Raw genomic sequence first — 22112 nt, 5'->3', positions numbered from 1 at the left:
GAATATTTTTGTGTAGAGATTTTATGAAAAATGTAAATTTTTGGCGCGTTTTTCGGGTTTTGTTTTTACAGCGTTCACCGAGCGGGTCCAATAATGTTTCTGAGTTATTGTACGGATTGGTATCGCAGCGTCCGTAACAAATATGTGGGGTTTTTTGGCGATTTTGTGGTTTTTTTCACTTTATTGCATGTGTATAGGGAATATTTGTGTTTAGGGGACTTTAACTATATTTAATTCTTTTTATTAAAAAATGTTTTTATATGTTTTCAACTTTTTTAATTTACTTTTTTAGAAATTTATGTTGTGTATCAGATTTGAGCATCTTATATACTGTAATTGTACATTGTTACCCACATAAAAATGTGTGTGCAATATGCAATGAGCAGAATTTCACTTGGTGGCAGCAGTGAATTAAACTAGGTAGTAGTTTCTAATATTTTTGTATAGATTATGGATTACATATTCCCCTATTACATGTATTCTACTTGTTATTGCATTGCATTTCATTCATGTTGACTAACCACTGAACCTTAAATGCTATAAAAGCAGAAAAAAAATATCTAAAAATTCATCTGTACGGTCAAAAAGTTACAAGGCGCAATCATAACATTACTGTGATAGAAGCAGATCCAATGCATCTTTAATAAATATTCCATAACCTTTAATATGCATGTTCTATTCGCAAGAGGTTGCTTTTGGTAGAAACAGACAATGGCTATATTAACGTAAAATGTTGCATTTTACAACCCATACTTTCATCTCAATTCTCTCCACAGGATCCAGATGTCTCAAACTTCAAATTGAATATTTATTTTTTTATGTCTTATAAATACTTGAAATTACATAAATACATAAATTGATATATAACCATTGAGACTTTTAATGATTTTTTTTTGTATAAATGTTCCTCATTGTCTTGCAAAACTTGTACCTTTACAGTTTACAATTAAATTAAATCTTCCAGTCCATTCTGGCGAATGATGGCATGTGCCCAATTTAACATAGAAAGGGGGAAAAACACATAAAAATAGAAAAACAAGGTGCCGTGATAAGAAAAATGTTCTTTTTACATTTAAAATTCAGCGGAGATGAATTCCAGCATCACTCGAAAATATTGAGCAGCATCAACTACTGCGTAAATAAAATCTCTTCTTAAGATTAGAATTTTACCAATAGCGCTCAGGCACCAGAGGTGGCATCATAAGCACGCCCCTCTACGATTTCTGCATCGCCTCACACCTTGTGAAACACACCACAGCAAATATTAGAGTTTCCATGAATCCGTTTGTGGCTTATTTAGACATATACCAAGTCCCTGTTTGGGACTTTTCTTCCACCCCGACCACCATCTTCTGCATCAGGCTTTTGAGACCCATTCCCATGGGTTTCATGAGAGTCATATTCAAAAGGCTTAGGATAGTTGTATGGATGTCCATTATCATCAAAGAATCTCCGGAAAGTGAACTCGTAAAATGCATGTTCAGGATGTTTGCCATTTTTGTACCACCCATTTAGGGTGTCGTTTTTATTTCCATCTTTGTCTTCATCATTCCAGAGTTTATCTGGATCTACCGGATCAAAGTTGGAAGTGTCCGTTGAATGAGTAATAGTAGGAATATACAAGGCAGGCTGCTGACGCAAGTCACTAGAGAAGTCTATGCACTTAAAGAAAGCGTGCGCTTTAATCTCTTCAACACCATTCTTGCCCAAGCGATCTTCAGGGCCTCTGCAGAGTTTCAGAATTAAATCAGAAGCTTCTGGTGAGAGATTGGCTTGAGGAGGGATATGGAGCGTTGTCTGCCATTTTATTACCTAAAAAAATAAGAATATGGTAATAAATGGTCATACAATGGCAGCGGCTCATGATGGAAAAATCTATGAAACTGACAGACTTCAGACTCCATAGCCAGGTTTTCCTGGAGAGAGAGTGAGCGAGGGAGACAGGGCAATATATATATATAATAGAAAAATAGGCGGCACTCCAGTGTTGTGGGAAAAGTCAAGTGGTTTTTATTCCCACTTGACTTTTCCCACAACACTGGAGTGCCGCCTATTTTTCGATTTTGTATGGAGTGTGGGACCTAGCCGGCCCGTTTGAACGTGCATATATATATATACATATACACACACACACATGTTTTTGTTTGTTAACCAATTTTGTTGAATAAAATAAAAATATAAATTTGTATAATTCCGGGACACTCCCTTTAACCAACACCAGGGTGGAACCAAATCACTCTATTAATTTCATATCTAGCTAGCCAAGTTTCAGACTGTACTGCATGAGCCTAACCTTTAACTGGCACTTGTCCAGCTGCTGTTAGGGGTGTAGGAAAAATGTAAAGACCACAGAAAGACTCAGCAGTGTCCTCACTACCAAGAGCAACACTGTAACATGTACAGACAGACAACATGCATGACAATCAAATCGCTGGCCTCCAAAATGTGGGCAACCATTTTGGGGAGTTGATCGAATTACCTGAAATTGATCATCTATCCTAAAGATAACTAATCCATTTCTAAAACTAGGACAATTCCTTAAAAAATACTTTTTGCATACAAATAGAATAAGAAAATATTTTCAGAAATGAAAACAGATCTAAATACATTTTTCTAGCCAGATCTAAGATGAGAAATCATTTTGCTCTTACTTTCATCTGTGTTTCCAGTGGTGACCCAGCGTGGAAAGGAGCCTTCCCAACCAGCATTTCATAAAGTATGACCCCAACACTCCACCAATCGCAGAGCTGCGTATATCCTAGAATAGGAAAATAATAATTTCAGGCGTTTCCATAAATGTGCACAAAAGAAATAGAAGGTATCTAAGCTTTTGTAGTGCTCAGCAATTGGAACATTACAAAATGTATTAACTTCCAGCAGCAGAATTCAAGTGTCACCTTACATGTCGAGTTCACTGCGTGAAACCTAGCCTGTACGTCACTTGGATTTAATGGGGGATACTCAGGGTAACAAAATAACACACTCTAATTCACTGTTATTAACAAAAATGCAGCATTTCACAGCTATAAGTCCAACCTGTCTCTATCAGTCCTGTTGAACACAATTTGAAATGCCCCTAGACACAACCCTCTAACTTCTGACTTAGGGTCGGGTGGCAGCCATCTTGGATGAGATTTCTGTTTGTCCATGCTGTGTGGCTGTAGCCTCGCCCCCTGCTTGGAGCTCACACTGATCACATCCTGCCAGGAGATGGTGAGGAGAGAGAGGGGCAAACTACAAAGAGATAAGTGATCCGGGGAAAGGGGGAGGCAGGCAGGCACATGTCTGTGAGATGTAGTAGAGCTCACAGTGTTATAGTGTAATCATCTAATGCATCTCTGATCTGTCTCATCTCTCTTTATATGAGTCAGTGTGTTAATACAATGTCAGAAGCCAGATGAAAGTGCATATACACCTTGTACCCTGATAATCTAACCACATTGTCACCCCACAAAACTAGATGGGTCATAATGTGTCTGCTTAGAGAGTCACCACCCACACCCTGGGATTTTGATTTGAGCAGCCGTGAGAGAGATAGGAGCTAAAACAATAATAAAACTGAGTAAAATTGTTAAGTAAAGGGTTAAACAGCACTAGGAGTTAGAAATGTGAGAATTTTAATAGTGTTTAGCACTATGACACAAATCTTGATACATCACATCTTTTTACACTGGATGGGGGAAGTGATCCTCACTGGATGGGGGAAGTGATCCTCACTGGATGGGGGAAGTGATCCTCACTGGATGGGGGAAGTGATCCTCACTGGATGGGGGAAGTGATCCTCACTGGATGGGGGTAGTGATCCTCACTGGATGGGGGAAGTGATCCTCACTGGATGGGGGAAGTGATCCTCACTGGATGGGGGAAGTGATCCTCACTGGATGGGGGAAGTGATCCTCACTGGATGGGGGAAGTGTTCTCCACTGTATTTTCTCCTGCTCTGTGATATAATTAGTGATGTTGGACTTTCTTTAGTGATCTGTTTATTATCAGTATGGTGGTATTTATGTTGTTGTACTGGTAATGGTCATCATGTAGCAGTATTATAGGTCCCTTATAGAGTGGTATGGTGTGATTTTAGGCTAAATAGACGTGTTGGCACTTTGCAATGATTACATGGACTCTGGTTTGGAGTTTGGGCACTCGGTCTCTAAAAGGTTCGCCATCACTGGTATAGGATATCCATGCGCTATATTGCTCTTTTCATTTATCACATTTTTCATTTTCTCTTTGCCAGTGTTTACTGAACTTCTGTAAGAAAACTCAGTATGAAATATTATTGCCTTATATGTTGACTAAATAGTTTTGGGGATGGTCTTGGCCTGTTTACGCCCTGCTACTTTGGGATGGGGAAAGGTTGGATGGGAATTTGATTTATTGTTTGTCTGTATTATTATTGCTTTGTATCCATAAGTTTTTATAAAATGGTTCTTAATAATGATGTGATTAAAATAAATGGTATATCACAAGGTTCAGTACGGGCCCCACTATTATTTAACTTTATTAATATTATAAATGACAGGATTAATAGCACAGTGTGCATTTTTGCAGAAGCTGTGTAGTGTAATACAGTCCATGAAGGAGGTTTATAGGCTGCAGGGTGACTTGGACAAACTGAGTGTTTTTGTCATACACTTGGCAAATGAGGCTCAATGCGCATAAATCTAAGGTTATGCACCTGGGCGCTTATAGTCCACAGGCAACAAAATGTCCTTGATGGAGTAAATCTGGTCCTTTGTTGAGAAGGACCTGGGGGTACTAGTAGAAGATAGTTGAACCTCTCAACAACCTGGACCTTTTTAGTTTTTTCACTCCACACCTTCAAAAATCTATAACCTTTTTATTTATTCATGTAAAGAGCTCTATGGCGGCTTGTTTTCTGCAAAACAAATTGCACTTCATAGTGATGGTATTTAATTTTCCATGTCGCGTACTGGGAAGTGGGGAAAAAAAAAATTCCAAATACAGTGAAAAACTACATCAGTGCCGTTTTCTTGTGGGCTTGCATTATACGTCTTTCACTGTGTGCCCCAAATGACATGTCTACTTTATTCTTTGGGTAGGTGCGATCACAAGGATACCAAATTTGTATAGGTTTTTTATGTTTTCATACATTTACAAAAATTGTAACCTCTCGTACCAATTTTTTTTTTTTAAACTTTGCCACCTTCTGGCGCTAATAATATTTTCATACTTCGGTGTGCAGAGCTGTGGGTGGTGTAATTTTTTGTGACTTTTGATGTTTTCAAGGCTGCCATTTTTAGGACTGTACGACCTTTCGATCACTTTTTATAGAATTATAGAATGCCATTTTTTACTTTGGGCGGTATTTTCCGTTACGGGGTTAAACGCAGTGAAAAACCGTTATTATATTTTCATAGATCAGGCATTTTCGGACGTGGCCATACCTTATGTGTTTATGATTTTTACTGTTTATTAATATTTTAATATCAGTTCTAGGGAAAGGGGGTGATTTGAACTTTTAGGTTTTTATACTATATTTTTTATTATACTTTTTAAATTTTTATTTTGACCATTTCTCAGACTCCATAGGGTACTTTAACCCTAGGTTGTCTGATCGACCCTACCATGTACTGCCAGACTACTGTATGGCAGTATATGGGTATTTCCCTCCTCATTCATTACAATGTGATGATGGCACATTGTAATTTAAAGGTTAAAAAGAGACGGCCACGGGTCTTGTTACCAATGCGTTCCCTTGCATCATTATCTTTCCTTTGTTGAACTTGACGCAGACGGGTCAACTGTACTATTCAACTATGTAATTGTGACAAGCCCTTTGTTAGATGGTCCTGCGGGTCTGCGGTTGCTGTATCACTAAACTGCCCTCAAGTGGCATATGAAATGACTCAATCATGAGAAGAGCTACAGCAGAAGGAACTGAACCACTGAAAAAGCTTAAAGGACACCTGTCATCAGGTCTGTGTCACTTGTCCTGTCACCTCTACCTGTTGGAGCAGCTCACAAGGATCCCATCCCAGCCTTTATCTAGTTATTTCATACATTATTCATTGTAAAATCATCTATTCTTTATTATGTAAATGAGGCTGGTCACATGGTCAGAGGCAGTGATGTCACCCCTGTTACCCCTCCCCTCTCCTCCCCCTGCTCATGTCTGTGTGTAATGTATAGTAAAGCATTGCTAGTGTGTGTATGTCATCTGCTGACATGCTGCATCCTCCTAATATACAGGTGAGAGACACAGACATCAGCTACACATGAATCTGACATGTTCTGCTGTAACATGGCTGCCTGGAGCTGCTGTATCTCTCCTATACACACACACATGCACACACAGGCTGCAGGGGGCGTGGCCACCAGCACCAGGAAGCACATCATTATACAGCCTCACATCATTATACAGGCTGTCAGTCAAGCACTGGGGGTGTGGCTGTACCTCCCATTCATGAATAGAGTGGACAGCTTGAATATGCTAATGCTTCATTGGACATTTCACAGGTCATTTGCATACAGCTTTAGGACCTCATTGCTTAGGTTTACAGGCATGTAGAGGGACAATAAAGGGATAGATGCAATGATCTCTAATGGCAGTTTATGAAAGTATATTTAGTTTAGGGGGGTTATTTTGCATGACGGGTTCTCTTTAAGTTATGTTTTAAAAGTTAAACACAATGCTTGATAAGCTGTGTGCCATGGTTCACTTTTACTTTAGTGGTTTTCTGACATAACATCTTAGAGGGGTGATCCCATTTCAACAAGTAATTGCTGTTTGAATAATGAAAAGTTATACAAATTTCCAATATATTTTCTGTATCATTTCCTCAGTTTTCTAGATCTCTGCTTCCTGTCCATCTATAGACAGCTTCTATGTTTACTTCCAGTAGACAAAAATTAACCATGGTCACACAGGTGCACATCTTGTTATAACACAAAGAGCTGATTACTCTCTATGATACTAACGAAGCGTGCATCTGTGTGACCATTGTCACATTACTGTCTTCTGGAAGTAAATATAGAAGCTTCCTACTATACAAGGAAAGCAAGCTTAGACCTAGAAAACCGTGATGAATTGATACACAAAGTATATTGGAAAATATTATTTTTCACCATACAAACAAAAACATTAATTTGCCGCAATTGGAATTTTAAATATGGAAATCTAATATCATGTGCATAATAAACGTCATTTTAGGCTTTACCTGTACGCAAAAGCACCTCTGGTGCAATGTAATTAGGGGTGCCAACAAGAGAGTGCGCCAAGCAGCGCTGATGTTGTCTTGCTGCTCGCCACTCAAGAGGCTTAGGTCTGTCACTGCATCTGCAATTTGCTGGTTCACCCCATTCACTACTGAAATCCAAGCTATCTTGTCGTAGGTGGTCACCTATACCAGAAGAGAGAATGAAAAGGAGAGTTTGAAAAGAAAACACCAATAACCCTGATCTTATGAACATAAAAAATAAGCTTGAAGTTTCCAATTGTAACAGATCTGCTAGCACAAAAAAAAACTTACCTGGTATGAAAGAACAATTAAAGATTATACCCTTCATTTACTGCATTGATCATCTATTATTGGCTGTTTCATCCATGAAGACATAGAAGTATTTCTATGTATTCATTCAAATTAATTCAGTTCATATATTAACACAAAAGCAAGAGGTACTGCTCATAGCAGACCCGTGTCCCTATTAAATATTAGCGATGTCCATATAATTATACATTCATCATTAGGTCAAGCTTTATCCTTACCACTCTGATAGTATTTTGAATCATGGGTCCATCGAAATCCAGTACACAAGCCAAAATCGGTGAGTTTAATGTGCCCATCACGGTCAATCAGGATGTTGTCAGGTTTGATATCTCTGTGAATGAAGCCCATTTTATGGACACTTTCAACTGCGCATGTGAGCTCTGCTATGTAAAACCGAGCCAAATCTTCAGCAAAAACCTCTTTGCGGATTAGTAGGCTCATCATGTCCCCACCGGGAATATAATCCATGACAAAGTACAAGTTGTCTTTGTCCTGGAAAGAATAGTACAGTCGTACTACCCACTCATTATCTGCCTCGGCCAAGATGTCTCGCTCAGCCTTCACATGGGCTACTTGGTTGCGTAATAACACATCCTTCTTTCTTAATGTTTTCATTGCATATAAAGAATTGCTATCTGTCTTTCTGGCTAAACACACTTCTCCAAAGGCACCGATTCCCAAAGTTTTGATCTTTACAAACATGGATTTTTCCATTTTTGCTCTCTTAAGTCGAATGTAATTTGATTCCTTCTGACAAAGCATCTTCCTCATTTGGTCTTGAGCATCTGGTGACAAACCCACCTGTTTAAAAGCCAGAAAATGAAAATTATTTTTAATACAAGACCACATAATTAGGATCTGCCAAATTTGGCAGGTTAACATGGCAAAAATCACTTTACAGTTTTAGTATGCTGGATATTATTATTAGGGGGTAATCTATGATGATGTAGTATGACTACCAAAGAAAGCTTCATTAGAAGGTCAACAAATTCTGAAGGGGACATCACCATCAAAGAGATGATTCCACAACAAAGGTTATATATGTAAGAATACTGACAAACATTAAAGAGGGGAAACCCAAATGATATTCTGAATAGTTAAAGGGGTTAACCGACATGTTAGTAAAGTTACACAGTTCTGACACAAGAAGCTTCTTTGTCTCAGTCTGTGGCGAGACATAGCGCCACAATAGCACATGACAATGGGTGGCATCAATGATCACTTGACCACCGGGATTATACAGAGTAGATTGGTAAGGGACTGTCTCACCCCTAGTAATGTTAACAGGTGCCATCAATATAAAATGTTTCCCACCTCAAACCAAGACGTCGGTAAGCAGTGCAGCAATCATTAAGAAAGGTTAACGATTAAAGGGAACCTGTCAGGTGGTTTTTCCACCTTTAACCGACCCCAGCATATGCAATCAATACCCTTTCCTATGGTGCCCCTCACAAAGTTAAGTTAAGCACCTTTAAATCCTTAGAAGGACATATGCAAATTGATAGTAACTAGTCATGAGGTGGGGAGTAGCTCCATGTAGTCATGCAGGCTATATCATGCTTTACAAAGTGTCACCGACATTTCTCTCAATGGCAGGCATCACCCTAATACATTCAGGAACTGCCTTCCAAACCTTCAATGATTCACTGCATGACTAGATAAAGCTGCCCTGCCCCCCTGACCAGGTAAATTTGCATAGCTGATCTAAGGATTGTAGAAGTTAGAAGTTAACTTTTCGGCCACAGAAAGCAATGGTGATTACTTGGACCGCTTCTGCAGTGCCATACTCTTAAATAGCCCAAAATCCCTATCCAGCCCAATTGACTGTTGAGCTTGAATATGGTTACTACAAGCAACAAGCTCCAGTGTGAGTCTGTTTAATAAGATACGTTGTGTCAGACTTTAAAGGTGATGTCCTAAGGATTTATGGTTTCTGTTATCCAAGGAATATGCGATTTAATCCTGACTGGGAGGGTAGGGGCAACCATTGGAAGGTCATATTCTCCCTAATGAATATGACCACAGGTTGAGTATGCACCCTGCAACTCCATTTACTGGAACGTCAAAATAAGACAAGTACAGTTCAGTCTTCAGCATTGTTGTAGAGAATTAATGGAGCAGCAGGGCACATGCTTTATCTATCTTTCCAGTCAGATCCCTGGTAAAGGTGTTGACTTTAGACCTTGGGACAAGCTATTTAAAGAGCATTGTTCTGGTGTTTTTTACGTGCTCTACAAATCACTGGGGATCCCTGGCCCGATGACAATATAAGCCATCAGTGACAATTCAGAAAATAATTTTCTATATGCCATTATAGCAAATACAATATGGCCATGTACACTTTAACCAGCAAGGCTTTTTATATAAACTTTATTACATTACATATTACTCTCTGTGGTTCTTATACAGTGCAGGCTGCAAAGTCCCATTTTTACAGAGATCTGACTGAAGTTGTGTAGTTCTTATCTCTGTTCATTTTAGGTCCTGAAAATGTTATTTGAACTGTGCCATAAGGAATATGTATTCATAGCCCATCATTTTTGCATGGCGATAAAAAGAAAAAAAAAACATGCCACTGGTGTAAATAATCTTACAGATTTCAAATGAATTGAAACCTTCATGATAGAAAAGAGAATGAAAATTTTCCATGTCATGTGGCTGAGCTTTGTAGCAGGCACAGCTGCTGCTCACGTATATGCCAGATATATGAGCAGACAGAAGGAGCCTTTAACAACTCAAAGAAGTGTTTTAGGCTGGGAGTAGTTTTTACTGATGACCTTACTTCAGGATAAATCATCAGTTTCATATTGGTGGGGGTCTAACACCCAGATATTGCACCAATTATTTACTCCAGGGGGACCTCCAGCACCTGAAGCTGTACAGGGGAGTAACTAGAAGCAGGCAGATTTGTCCAATGTATAACTGCTGGGACCAGGTTACTGCAACACATCAATGCCATCTGATTGTGGTTAATATAAAAACATGGTCCATTCTCTTTAACAGGGTTGTCCCAAGTACTTACTTTTTCCGTTTTATGAGATAACTAGATGATTGGTGCACCGGCAGTCGGACATTCACCAATTGATCATGAGAACGTCACCCCCAGATCTCCAGAGAGCAGGAATCCCATTGTTACTAATGGTGGAAAGGACAAGGGACATGGGTGAAGGGGCAAGACAAGCATGCACCCTGCTGTTTGATTCAGTTGTATGGCAAAGACTTACATAGCTGAGCACACTACCCTCATAGCCAGTGAATGGAGTGGCAGGGCACATATGCCAGTCCTGTTGCTACATTTACTGTCTATAGAAGCGCTCGGCTATAGAAGCATGGTGTACATCTCTACACCAGTGGGAACAGGCTCTGTGACGTCCCAAGTAGTCGGACCCTCACCGATCAGCTAATTATCCATCCTGTTGATAAGGGACAACTTAAGGAAATCAACCATGTAAATAACAAAAAACACCCTTTAAATACTCACCTCCACTCCTCTTCACCTTGATCCCGATGCAGCCCGTCGCTAGTCTTGACACTCCAGGATCACCTAGAAATCAAACTTCAAAAGACCTGAGCCTGTCGTGACGGCCGATCACCTTCCCCGATGACATCGGGGGAGCGATGACCATCACCAAGATGGCGCTCATGCCCCATCTTTTTAAGCCGCCGGCAAATGCGATCAACGGGATAACACCTGCGATTGGGGTTAGCATCGATCATGGGTGTTACTTGTAAGTCTTTGTTGCAATATGCAATAAAGACTTACCGGCTATGGAGAGGGCTCAGCCCGTGAGCCCTCTCCATGTACTCGCACCCGATGCGCGCCGTATTATTATGGTGTGCGTCGTTAAGGGGTTAAATACTTGGGACAACCCCTTTATGGAGTAGCACACTACTACTGACATGAAAAGAGTATATGCAGCCTTTAAATGTGCAGAAATTATGTAGATTTCTGTAATAGTCACACATGTCATTGCCATAGATTATATTTTTTTCCAGCATCAGTCCCAGACCAAACACTGCTGTCTGACCAATAAGACAAGTGAAAACCAAAAAACTAAAAATGTTCAAAAGTGAGAAAACTTTTCCGACATTTCTGAAACATATGGCATACAAGATGAAGAGTTGTTACATGGTTGTGCACAATAAATGTATAACCACAAGCATAAAATATTATGTTTTGTGAAAGTTAAAAGTACAGGAGTCTGTGATATGGTCAACCTCATGCTTAAATTATTATCACAAAGGATGTACATGCAGCAGCCTAGGAAGATCATGCTATTGGTAACACAGCACCATGGCGCTGACATTTACTTGCCTACCCAGTAATGGAGGCCTGAAGAGCTCTGCCAAGCTCCAACCTTAACTGCTTATACCATCTGTTAGTGAGTGGGGAAAAGGAAGAGATATAGAAAATCTAAGAGAAGACAAACATTCAGAAGAAAATGTAGTGAAATCAGCACATAAAATGTTAAGCTAAGGAGGCTTGACTACACGTGTAGACCTTACATTTTAATGAATAACGTGTTTGATACTATACAATGTTTACTGCTAGAGGGGTTACCATAGAGAATAAAGGGGCCGCAGGACACAACAGGATTTGTCCCAAAAATAGCGATCCGTGTTGAACCCAAATCAGCCCCTTTATGTTGTGAATAGAAGCCCTTCAGAAACGCAGTGTAACAGCTAATGAGTGCTCCATTATATCCACAATAAGGAGGGCTCAATGTGAGCTATAAAACTATACACAAGATAATCATTGGTGGCCGTCAACAATTCATCCATTATTACTGCAGTCAGACGGAGACATACACCACCAAAAATGTATGCTGGCAGATTTCAGCAAGCCCTCGAGAGGTTATTCCCTCTCACAATAATTGTTGTGCAATAATAATGGAATTAGAGACTTGCTGGAGATTATTGTGACCCAACAAGGACTTAAGACTTGCAGCCATTGTGAAATTAGGTCTTGTTTAAATGCCATCCCCTTCAATATGGTGATGGTATGATGATGCCAGAGTACTAAAATGGTGGCATCTTGCATTTCCTTGTTTTCACATATGTGCAAGAGTAATATAGAAGGCACCTGTGGATTGGAAGGGGCCAGAGAGGTACGACCACAATATATTCCTGCAATACCCTTCTAATAACTTGTAGATAATGGGAGGATTTTATTAAAACTGGTATATTAAACAACAGTCTTAATTTTCCATCCAACGGCGGACTGCACTGCAGATTTACTAAGAGGCTCCAGCCTTTTATTAAATCCGAATGTATGCTGCACTAATGTCGGAATGAATCTCTGCCAGGTTAGTCCAGGTCAGATTGCAGTTGTAGTCTCTGCTGGTTTTCCATTTGATACTATAGTAAATATGATGGGCAGGGGCGTTCACACCTGCTCATCTCACACTATAGTGGCATGCAAGATGGAAAACCAGCAAAAGCCCCTAAATGTATCTTTCTCTGTATTTCTGAGTACTCTTACCCGGCACATTTCACTTTCCAGCTGCTTCTTTCGGTGCAAGCGCTGATGGTGGGATTTTAGTATGTTCTCCACATGTTGTTCCATAAAGAACTTGAAGGCCTGAGGTGAATAGATCTGGATGCGAGACTCCCTTCTCTCTTCATCCCGCTTATTTTTCCTTACAGGCACAGGTGAAGTTGTGATCTGTTTCTTTTCTTTTTCTGTGGTTTCAATAGTTGGGTCAATGTTTTTATCACCTTCTTCTTGGATAGTAGAAGTCACGGGTGCGTCGTCTTTGCCAGATTTCAAACCTGCCTCGTATCCGGTGGTGTTATGCTGTAATAAGTGCTTTGGGTACGGCGGTGGAGGTCCCTGGTAATTTGGTGCTTCTGGTTGTGGTGGCAGCATAGGATTGTTATGTGCAGCTACTTCCGAGTAGTGTCCTGGTTGTACACTCTGTGTCATCCAAGAAGGATGTGCTGGTGCTAGAGCAGTCTGAGGTTCTGGTTTTAACACCCGCATGCTCTTTACAGGTTGCTGTATAGGAGCTGGTGTGATCGCTGTCACTGTTGTGGCAGAGGACTGGGTATTAGCAGGATGCACTTGGCGCACCCCCATTGGATTATTGAAAGAATTGGACCGCACAGGGATATTATTTTGCCATGATGGCAGGTCATGATTTCCTTGGGGGGATTGGGCTGAGGAAGACTGCGGCCATGAAGTTGGATGGCCTGGAATGCCTAGGTTGTACATTTCCATGTTGTGGCTATTTCGATTTGGTACTAACATAGACGATGGAAGATTCCCATTATTATAAGCAGAAGGAGACATTGGTCCATTATTTCCTTGCATTTGACCATTTGAAATAGGGTAAGGAGGCGGCTGGTTCCTTCCCAAGTTTCCTTGGTGTGTTAGAAATTCAGATTGTCCTGTACCATTCTGCATGCCAGGCCTCCCAGAATAACCAAATTTGCTTGTGCTAGATGTCTGCATTATGATGGGCTGTCTTCCTACAGGTACAGGATTCATATTTCTCTGTGCTTGAGACTGTGGGTTTATCATCTGTGCAGAGTTCATATTTGGAGGTGGAAATCCATCTTGCCAACCTCCGGGTGGAACTGGAGAAATGCGGGAAATAACAAAATCCATGTTAGCAGAGTAACGCTTCGTTTGTGAGTTTGGGTCCCAGGATTGAGGGGATGGTGCAGTCCCTCTGGGTGGAGGCTGTGGTGGTGGAGTAACACTTCTTACTTGTGGTGGAGGAGGAGGATTAACTCTTTGCCCATTTACTGGAAGTGATTGGGCAAATGTTGGAAGGCCGGATCCAGACAATGGCCTCCCCATATCAGTTTGCGTACTCTGAATTTCTGATGCCCCATAAACAACACTGTCAGATAAAGGTGATATATGTCTTGGTGGAACCAAGGACTCCTTTGACCCTTTCCAACTCTGGCGGCGATTAACAGAATGTTGAATATTACCTAGGAAAAACGAAATGTCAAATAATTAAAAGCCTTATATAAGTTATGCTACATTCACACCTTGATTTTTTTGTACATGTCCAGCACATACACGCCTAAAACTCTTGACTTATACACTGAACGTGTTCACAGACATTTACTATTTGCCTCTGTGTGATTAGTAATGTCACGTCCAGCAGGAAACACACAGTATATGCTCAGGGGAGGCCATTAGAGACTATAGGGCAGTGATGGCGAACCTTTTAGAGACCGAGTGCCCAAACTACAACAAAGACCCGCTTATTTATCGCAAAGTGCCAACACAGAAATTCTATTTGTGATTTATACTTCCTTCTCTGTCACAGTTTTCATTGATACCAGCCCCTGAGGACACCAATAAGGCAGAAAATAGTCCCAGGTAGAGCTATCACTTTAAAATACCTTTGTGCACAGCAAGTCCTGGGCTGTCTGGGACTGCAGGAAGATACCTGGAGTCATCTCTGGTGATGGCCTGAGTGCCCACAGAAAGGGCTCCAAGTGCCACCTCTGGCACCAGTGCCATAGGTTCGCCATCACTGCTATAGGGGCAAAGGAAAATGTATTCATCCATCCTCGGCCTCCACTGAGCGCATACTGTGGCTGTTTTCTAAGTGATGTAACTCTCCAAAAATAGAGACAATTGGAACACTGGCAGGAGCTGTAAATGTTCATTTCTCCTCCTGCTAAGGCAAGCAGACAAGTGACTCCTTGCATCCTATTTCTGAATGATGAATGGACTCCTGTCCTGTTGCAATGTCCTAATTCTAGGCGGCCAAGTATGATCATCTCCCTTGTGTAAAAACAGACATCTGTAATTGTGCCGACATTAAAGTCAATGGAGATACAACAGAAAGTCTTCTGTTTGTACTAATTAATAAGGGCATATTTTAAAAATAGTTTCGAATAAACAATAGACTAAATTTCACAATTTACCTGATGGCATCATTCCAGTGTTGTGGGATCTCGCCGCAGCAGCAATTGGCGTTTCCCTATATGAATCTTGACAACTCATTCTGATGATATATTCAATTGCTGCTTCTATACTGCGACTATTAGTCTGTTGTAAAGCTCTGACCACCATCTCCTACAAATCAAAAACAGGTTTACAAAAAATAAAAATGGCAATAAACTTTTTACACACCTATATTATACCTTGGCTTCAGGGTTGGTAAAGTACCAAGTACAGCTTCTTGCCCTCTAAACCTAGTTATGACTTAAAGGGAACCTACCACCACAAATCTACCTATAAAGGTAGATTGGGTGGTAGGTGGATCATTGGGACGTGAGGATAGCCCTTTTAAGGGCTAATCCTCACGTCCCTGCACTTTTTTGAGAACTTTAATTTGATATTTATTCAAATGTACTTATGTGGCTACCGGGGCGTGGAGTAGCCGCTTATGAGATTACACGAGGCGGCTACTCCACGCCCCGGTAGCCACTTTACTCCTCCTACTCACCCATCTTCGGCGCGCAGCTCCGCGTAGCTGCGCGCCCTCGTCCGGCGAGCCTGCCGTCTGCGCATGCGCAGAAGAGCAGGCCCGCGCCTGTTTCGGAGTTGTGACCGCGCAGGCGCGGGCCTGCTCTTCTGCGCATGCGCAGACGGCAGGCTCGCCGGACGAGGGCGCGCAGCTACGCGGAGCTGCGCGCCGAAGATGGGTGAGTAGGAGGAGTAAAGTGGCTACCGGGGCGTGGAGTAGCCGCCTCGTGTAATCTCATAAGCGGCTACTCCACGCCCCGGTAGCCACATAAGTACATTTGAATAAATATCAAATTAAAGTTCTCAAAAAAGTGCAGGGACGTGAGGATTAGCCTTTAAAAGGGCTATCCTCACGTCCCAATGATCCACCTACCACCCAATCTACCTTTATAGGTAGATTTGTGGTGGTAGGTGCCCTTTAATAGAATGCATCAAAAACCTCAATATTTGTCCTTACCCTTGGAAAAATGAAGAGACTATTGCAGCCTTATGTAACTCAACAAGGGATATTAACCCCAATGATGAGATGAGAGAACAAAAAAGGTTTAAGACAAAAGATAATGGAGAAACCCTGTGATGCATTTAGGACAATGGATACAGACCAACTTATAGAATCTTGCAGCAATATGACTGTTAAAAAGATATCTAAGGGAAATTTCGAGGTGAAGAGAGCTTGACCATTAAATACTTTACCTCATCAAACCCAGCAGCCTGCAGGTCATGGAGCATTTTTCGATTGACCTCATTTCCACCCCTATGAGACGCATTTGTGGAGTTGGCAAAAGGTTGCAAGGAGTTGCGAATCTCAGCCAAAGCTTTGTGATATGTGACAAACTTTGGAGGATTACGACCTTGTCTGGGGTCTTCAGCCTTGGTGGGCCCCTGCTCACTTTTCCCAGCATCAGATGGTTTGGGTAGATGGCGGAGACTCTCACGGATCTCCAGCAGCATCTGTTTGCTATTGCCTGGGCCATTGCTTGCTGGGAATGTTTTAGGCCTCATTTGCCTGTAGCCCTCTGGTTTCTCTACCCTCTTCATGAAAACACATGTATCTAGGTGACGTCTTACGGAGACAAAGCTTAAACTGAAATTCACTTGTATGGAGTAGGAAGCAATGGAGTAGTTGTGATGAAAGACTGTCCTTCTCAGTGCTGATTGCTTGTAGTAGTTCAATTCCTTGCAAAATAGGAACCTGACCTGAGATATAAAAAAAAGATACAAAAATAGACAAAAGTGAAACTGTGAAATCTGTAGTATTTGTAGTTCTCAATTGATAGCTCCGTGTTCCTATAACAGAAGAGGACATTGGAAATATTTAGCCCAGGTGTCAACACATAACATCACAGTCTCTTAACAATGTAGGCGGAGCCAGTCCGCCAAGAGGCATGAATAAATTACTTATTGGCAGAGGACCTCGGACTTATTTGCATATTTTTTTTAAAAGTTATTTCTGTAACACCAGGCTGTATTAAAAAATAGAAAAAAAGTTGTTTCCTGGCGATGGGCACAGGACAGGGAGGCGAGTTGGAACCATCTACCATTAGGTAATTTGAAGGTAGATGTCCTTTAAGGTCGGTTTCACGTTAGTTTGTGATCACAGACATGAGAAGTGCTGTGCAACGGACTGATCCCTTTGCTGGGGAATGAACTCCGTGCATAATATTGATATATAAGGAGTTCAGTCCTCAGCATAGTGATCAGTCAATGGAATTGCACTTCTGCCTGCACAGCCAATGATGTCGGTGTAGTACACCCTGGCTTCACGGCCAATGCACTGTAGGCATGTTCAGGCTGTACTACAGACTCTTCATTGATTTAAAGAGCAGGGGTCAAAAGATGTAATATGTCTTATTAGACTCCGCTAGGCAAGTATAAATGTTAAAATTTTTTTAATAGCAGCCGTAGACAGGAATCTAACCTGTACGGATATTTAGTTGGTTTCCTGTTCCAAATCAACCTGACATATTCCCTTTAGGCCACATTTACATGCATCGTTTTAGCATTGTGAAAGACACTGTCAAAGTGTCACAATGTAAAAACGCTATAAAATAGCAACGTGTTAACATAGACTCAACGTAGCAGTATGCTTCCTATTAACATAAAAGACAACACACAGCTGTTTTTTTCTTTAAAAATTGTAAATACAGAAGAGCACCGGACGTAAACATTGACAAATAACGGCACAAAAGACACAGCTGTTGCCTCCTTAAGGCCACTATACTTCCTGCCCTCCAAAATAAAGCAGGATGGGAAGACGTAGCAAGCTATGTCTTTTCATCTTGCAGCCATCTCTCTTCTCAACACCCCAAGCGCATACATCGCTCAGCAGGAGGGGGGACCCAGCGATATATTGGGTAAGTAATATCACTGGGGGAACGTCCTGTTCATAGGGTGTACCAGCGGGGCGCATTTGCAGGCTCGACAGCGGGGCGCATTTGCAGGCTGGACATTGGGGCGCATTTGCAGGCTGGACAGCGGGCTGTAGGGCGTATTTGCAGGCTGGACAGCGGGATGTAGGGCGTATTTGCAGGCTGGACAGCGGGATGTAGGGCGTATTTGCAGGCTGGACAGCGGGATGTAGGGCGTATTTGCAGGCTGGACAGCGGGATGTAGGGCGTATTTGCAGGCTGGACAGCGGGCTGTAGGGCGTATTTGCAGGCTGGACAGCGGGCTGTAGGGGGTATTTGCAGGCTGGACAGCGGGCTGTAGGGGGTATTTGCAGGCTGGAGAGCGGGATGTAGGGCGTATTTGCAGGCTGGAGAGCGGGATGTAGGGCGTATTTGCAGGCTGGACAGCGGGATGTAGGGCGTATTTGCAGGCTGGACAGCGGGATGTAGGGCGTATTTGCAGGCTGGACAGCGGGATGTAGGGCGTATTTGCAGGCTGGACAGCGGGATGTAGGGCGTATTTGCAGGCTGGACAGCGGGATGTAGGGCGTATTTGCAGGCTGGACAGCGGGATGTAGGGCGTATTTGCAGGCTGGACAGCGGGATGTAGGGCGTATTTGCAGGCTGGAGAGCGGGATGTAGGGCGTATTTGCAGGCTGGACAGCGGGATGTAGGGCGTATTTGCAGGCTGGACAGCGGGCTGTAGGGCGTATTTGCAGGCTGGACAGCGGGATGTAGGGCGTATTTGCAGGCTGGACAGCGGGATGTAGGGCGTATTTGCAGGCTGGACAGCGGGCTGTAGGGCGTATTTGCAGGCTGGACAGCGGGCTGTAGGGCGTATTTGCAGGCTGGACAGCGGGCTGTAGGGCGTATTTGCAGGCTGGACAGCGGGCTGTAGGGCGTATTTGCAGGCTGGACAGCGGGCTGTAGGGCGTATTTGCAGGCTGGACAGCGGGCTGTAGGGCGTATTTGCAGGCTGGACAGCGGGCTGTAGGGCGTATTTGCAGGCTGGACAGCGGGCTGTAGGGCGTATTTGCAGGCTGGACAGCGGGCTGTAGGGCGTATTTGCAGGCTGGACAGCGGGATGTAGGGGGTATTTGCAGGCTGGACAGCGGGATGTAGGGCGTATTTGCAGGCTGGACAGCGGGCTGTAGGGCGTATTTGCAGGCTGGACAGCGGGCTGTAGGGCGTATTTGCAGGCTGGACAGCGGGATGTAGGGCGTATTTGCAGGCTGGACAGCGGGATGTAGGGCGTATTTGCAGGCTGGACAGCGGGATGTAGGGTGTATTTGCAGGCTGGACAGCGGGATGTAGGGCGTATTTGCAGGCTGGACAGCGGGATGTCGGGCGTATTTGCAGGCTGGACAGCGGGATGTAGGGCGTATTTGCAGGCTGGACAGCGGGATGTAGGGCGTATTTGCAGGCTGGACAGGGGGCTGTAGGGCGTATTTGCAGGCTGGACAGCGGGATGTAGGGCGTATTTGCAGGCTGGACAGCGGGATGTAGGGCGTATTTGCAGGCTGGACAGCGGGATGTAGGGCGTATTTGCAGGCTGGACAGCGGGATGTAGGGCGTATTTGCAGGCTGGACAGCGGGATGTAGGGCGTATTTGCAGGCTGGACAGGGGGCTGTAGGGCGTATTTGCAGGCTGCACAGCGGGATGTAGGGCGTATTTGCAGGCTGGACAGCGGGATGTAGGGCGTATTTGCAGGCTGGACAGCGGGATGTAGGGCGTATTTGCAGGCTGGACAGCGGGATGTAGGGCGTATTTGCAGGCTGGACAGCGGGATGTAGGGCGTATTTGCAGGCTGGACAGCGGGATGTAGGGCGTATTTGCAGGCTGGACAGCGGGATGTAGGGCGTATTTGCAGGCTGGACAGCGGGATGTAGGGCGTATTTGCAGGCTGGACAGCGGGATGTAGGGCGTATTTGCAGGCTGGACAGCGGGATGTAGGGCGTATTTGCAGGCTGGACAGCGGGATGTAGGGCGTATTTGCAGGCTGGACAGCGGGATGTAGGGCGTATTTGCAGGCTGGACAGCGGGATGTAGGGCGTATTTGCAGGCTGGACAGCGGGATGTAGGGCGTATTTGCAGGCTGGACAGCGGGATGTAGGGCGTATTTGCAGGCTGGACAGCGGGATGTAGGGCGTATTTGCAGGCTGGACAGCGGGATGTAGGGCGTATTTGCAGGCTGGACAGCGGGATGTAGGGCGTATTTGCAGGCTGGACAGCGGGATGTAGGGCGTATTTGCAGGCTGGACAGCGGGATGTAGGGCGTATTTGCAGGCTGGACAGCGGGATGTAGGGCGTATTTGCAGGCTGGACAGCGGGATGTAGGGCGTATTTGCAGGCTGGACAGCGGGATGTAGGGCGTATTTGCAGGCTGGACAGCGGGATGTAGGGCGTATTTGCAGGCTGGACAGCGGGATGTAGGGCGTATTTGCAGGCTGGACAGCGGGATGTAGGGCGTATTTGCAGGCTGGACAGCGGGCTGTAGGGCGTATTTGCAGGCTGGACAGCGGGCTGTAGGGCGTATTTGCAGGCTGGACAGCGGGCTGTAGGGCGTATTTGCAGGCTGGACAGCGGGCTGTAGGGTGTATTTGCAGGCTGGACAGCGGGCTGTAGGGTGTATTTGCAGGCTGGACAGCGGGCTGTAGGGTGTATTTGCAGGCTGGACAGCGGGCTGTAGGGTGTATTTGCAGGCTGGACAGCGGGCTGTAGGGTGTATTTGCAGGCTGGACAGCGGGCTGTAGGGTGTATTTGCAGGCTGGACAGCGGGCTGTAGGGTGTATTTGTAGGCTGGACAGGGGGCTGTAGGGTGTATTTGTAGGCTGGACAGGGGGCTGTAGGGTGTATTTGCAGGCTGGACAGCGGGCTGTAGGGTGTATTTGCAGGCTGGACAGCGGGCTGTAGGGTGTATTTGCAGGCTGGACAGCGGGCTGTAGGGTGTATTTGCAGGTTGGTCATGTTGCCCACAAATTACACGTCTCTATGGAGAACCGGTGCGCCAGACTCTTTGTTCGCGACCTGCGCTCTGTTCACTTGCACCCGCTGTCAATAAAGTTATACTACACGCACGGCCGCGTCTGGCGAGGTGGGTGTCACACATTCCAGGCGGAGGCACGGGACATCTATCCCTCGCCTCACATTCCTCTGCCCGTAGTATCCGCACTTTTGTAGTAACAGCTGCGTGCACCGGAGCGCTCCAAGCCTCCCCCCAGACAGCTCTCCTCCGAGAGTCGGCGGGCGCCCGCTACACTGGTTACACGGGCCCCTCCTTCGGTCCTGTGACTGCGCAATAGCTTAGCCGCTGCCTTAGTCGCACCCGTAATTTCTGATCGTTACTTTTCTCCGCTAACGGCGCTCACTCACCACTAACTTCTAAGGCTCTAGTTCAGTTCCGGGCGGCCATTTTGCGCCTCGCTCCTGTGCTGCCAGGTTCCCGGATGTTGCTATTCTTCCCCCCTCTCTCCTGTTCCTCCCACTGTCATCCGCCGACACCCAGCTCCGCCCTCATACGTCATGACGTCAGTAGAAACTGCTACAAACGGCCCAGCCGGGCAGCTATAGGAACATGGAGCAACTACTCAGATCAATGGAAGAAACAATCCTGGGAGCTTTAAAGCGAACTTGTCACCAGGAATGCCATTTTTAGGCTGGGTACACATTACTCTTCTGTATACACTGAGAGTAACCATTGACATATACCGGCAGGTGGAGGCATAATAATAATCTTTATTAGGGGCGGACTGGGAATTTAAAATGGCCCTGGAAAA

General features: G+C 44.1%; 1 protein-coding gene across 2 annotated transcripts; it reads right to left on the bottom strand.

Annotated features, from left to right (window-relative positions):
• Positions 1-618: 618 nt before the first annotated feature.
• Positions 619-21859, bottom strand: LATS1 (large tumor suppressor kinase 1). Of its 2 annotated transcripts, XM_072141316.1 has the most exons (8): positions 21709-21853; positions 16642-17145; positions 15405-15555; positions 12994-14453; positions 7730-8312; positions 7182-7364; positions 2652-2758; positions 619-1812 (listed from the first exon to the last, which is right to left on the bottom strand). In XM_072141316.1, the coding sequence occupies exons 2-8, from the start codon at positions 16984-16986 to the stop codon at positions 1297-1299; spliced, it is 3345 nt and encodes a 1114-aa protein (XP_071997417.1). In that variant the 5' UTR covers positions 16987-17145; positions 21709-21853; the 3' UTR covers positions 619-1296. The 2 variants fall into 2 exon arrangements, with proteins under 2 accessions (XP_071997417.1, XP_071997418.1); XM_072141317.1 differs by lacking the exons at positions 619-1812; positions 2652-2758; positions 7182-7364 and adding an exon at positions 11831-11887 and having other exon boundaries at positions 8221-8312; positions 21709-21859.
• Between the last annotated feature and the right edge of the window lie 253 nt (positions 21860-22112).

The sequence above is a fragment of the Engystomops pustulosus genome, chromosome 3 (assembly GCF_040894005.1).
Source record: "Engystomops pustulosus chromosome 3, aEngPut4.maternal, whole genome shotgun sequence".
Taxonomy (NCBI): Eukaryota; Metazoa; Chordata; class Amphibia; order Anura; family Leptodactylidae; genus Engystomops; species Engystomops pustulosus.
The sequence above is the reverse complement of the archived record's forward strand: the minus strand, read 5'-3'. Positions and strand labels throughout refer to the sequence as shown.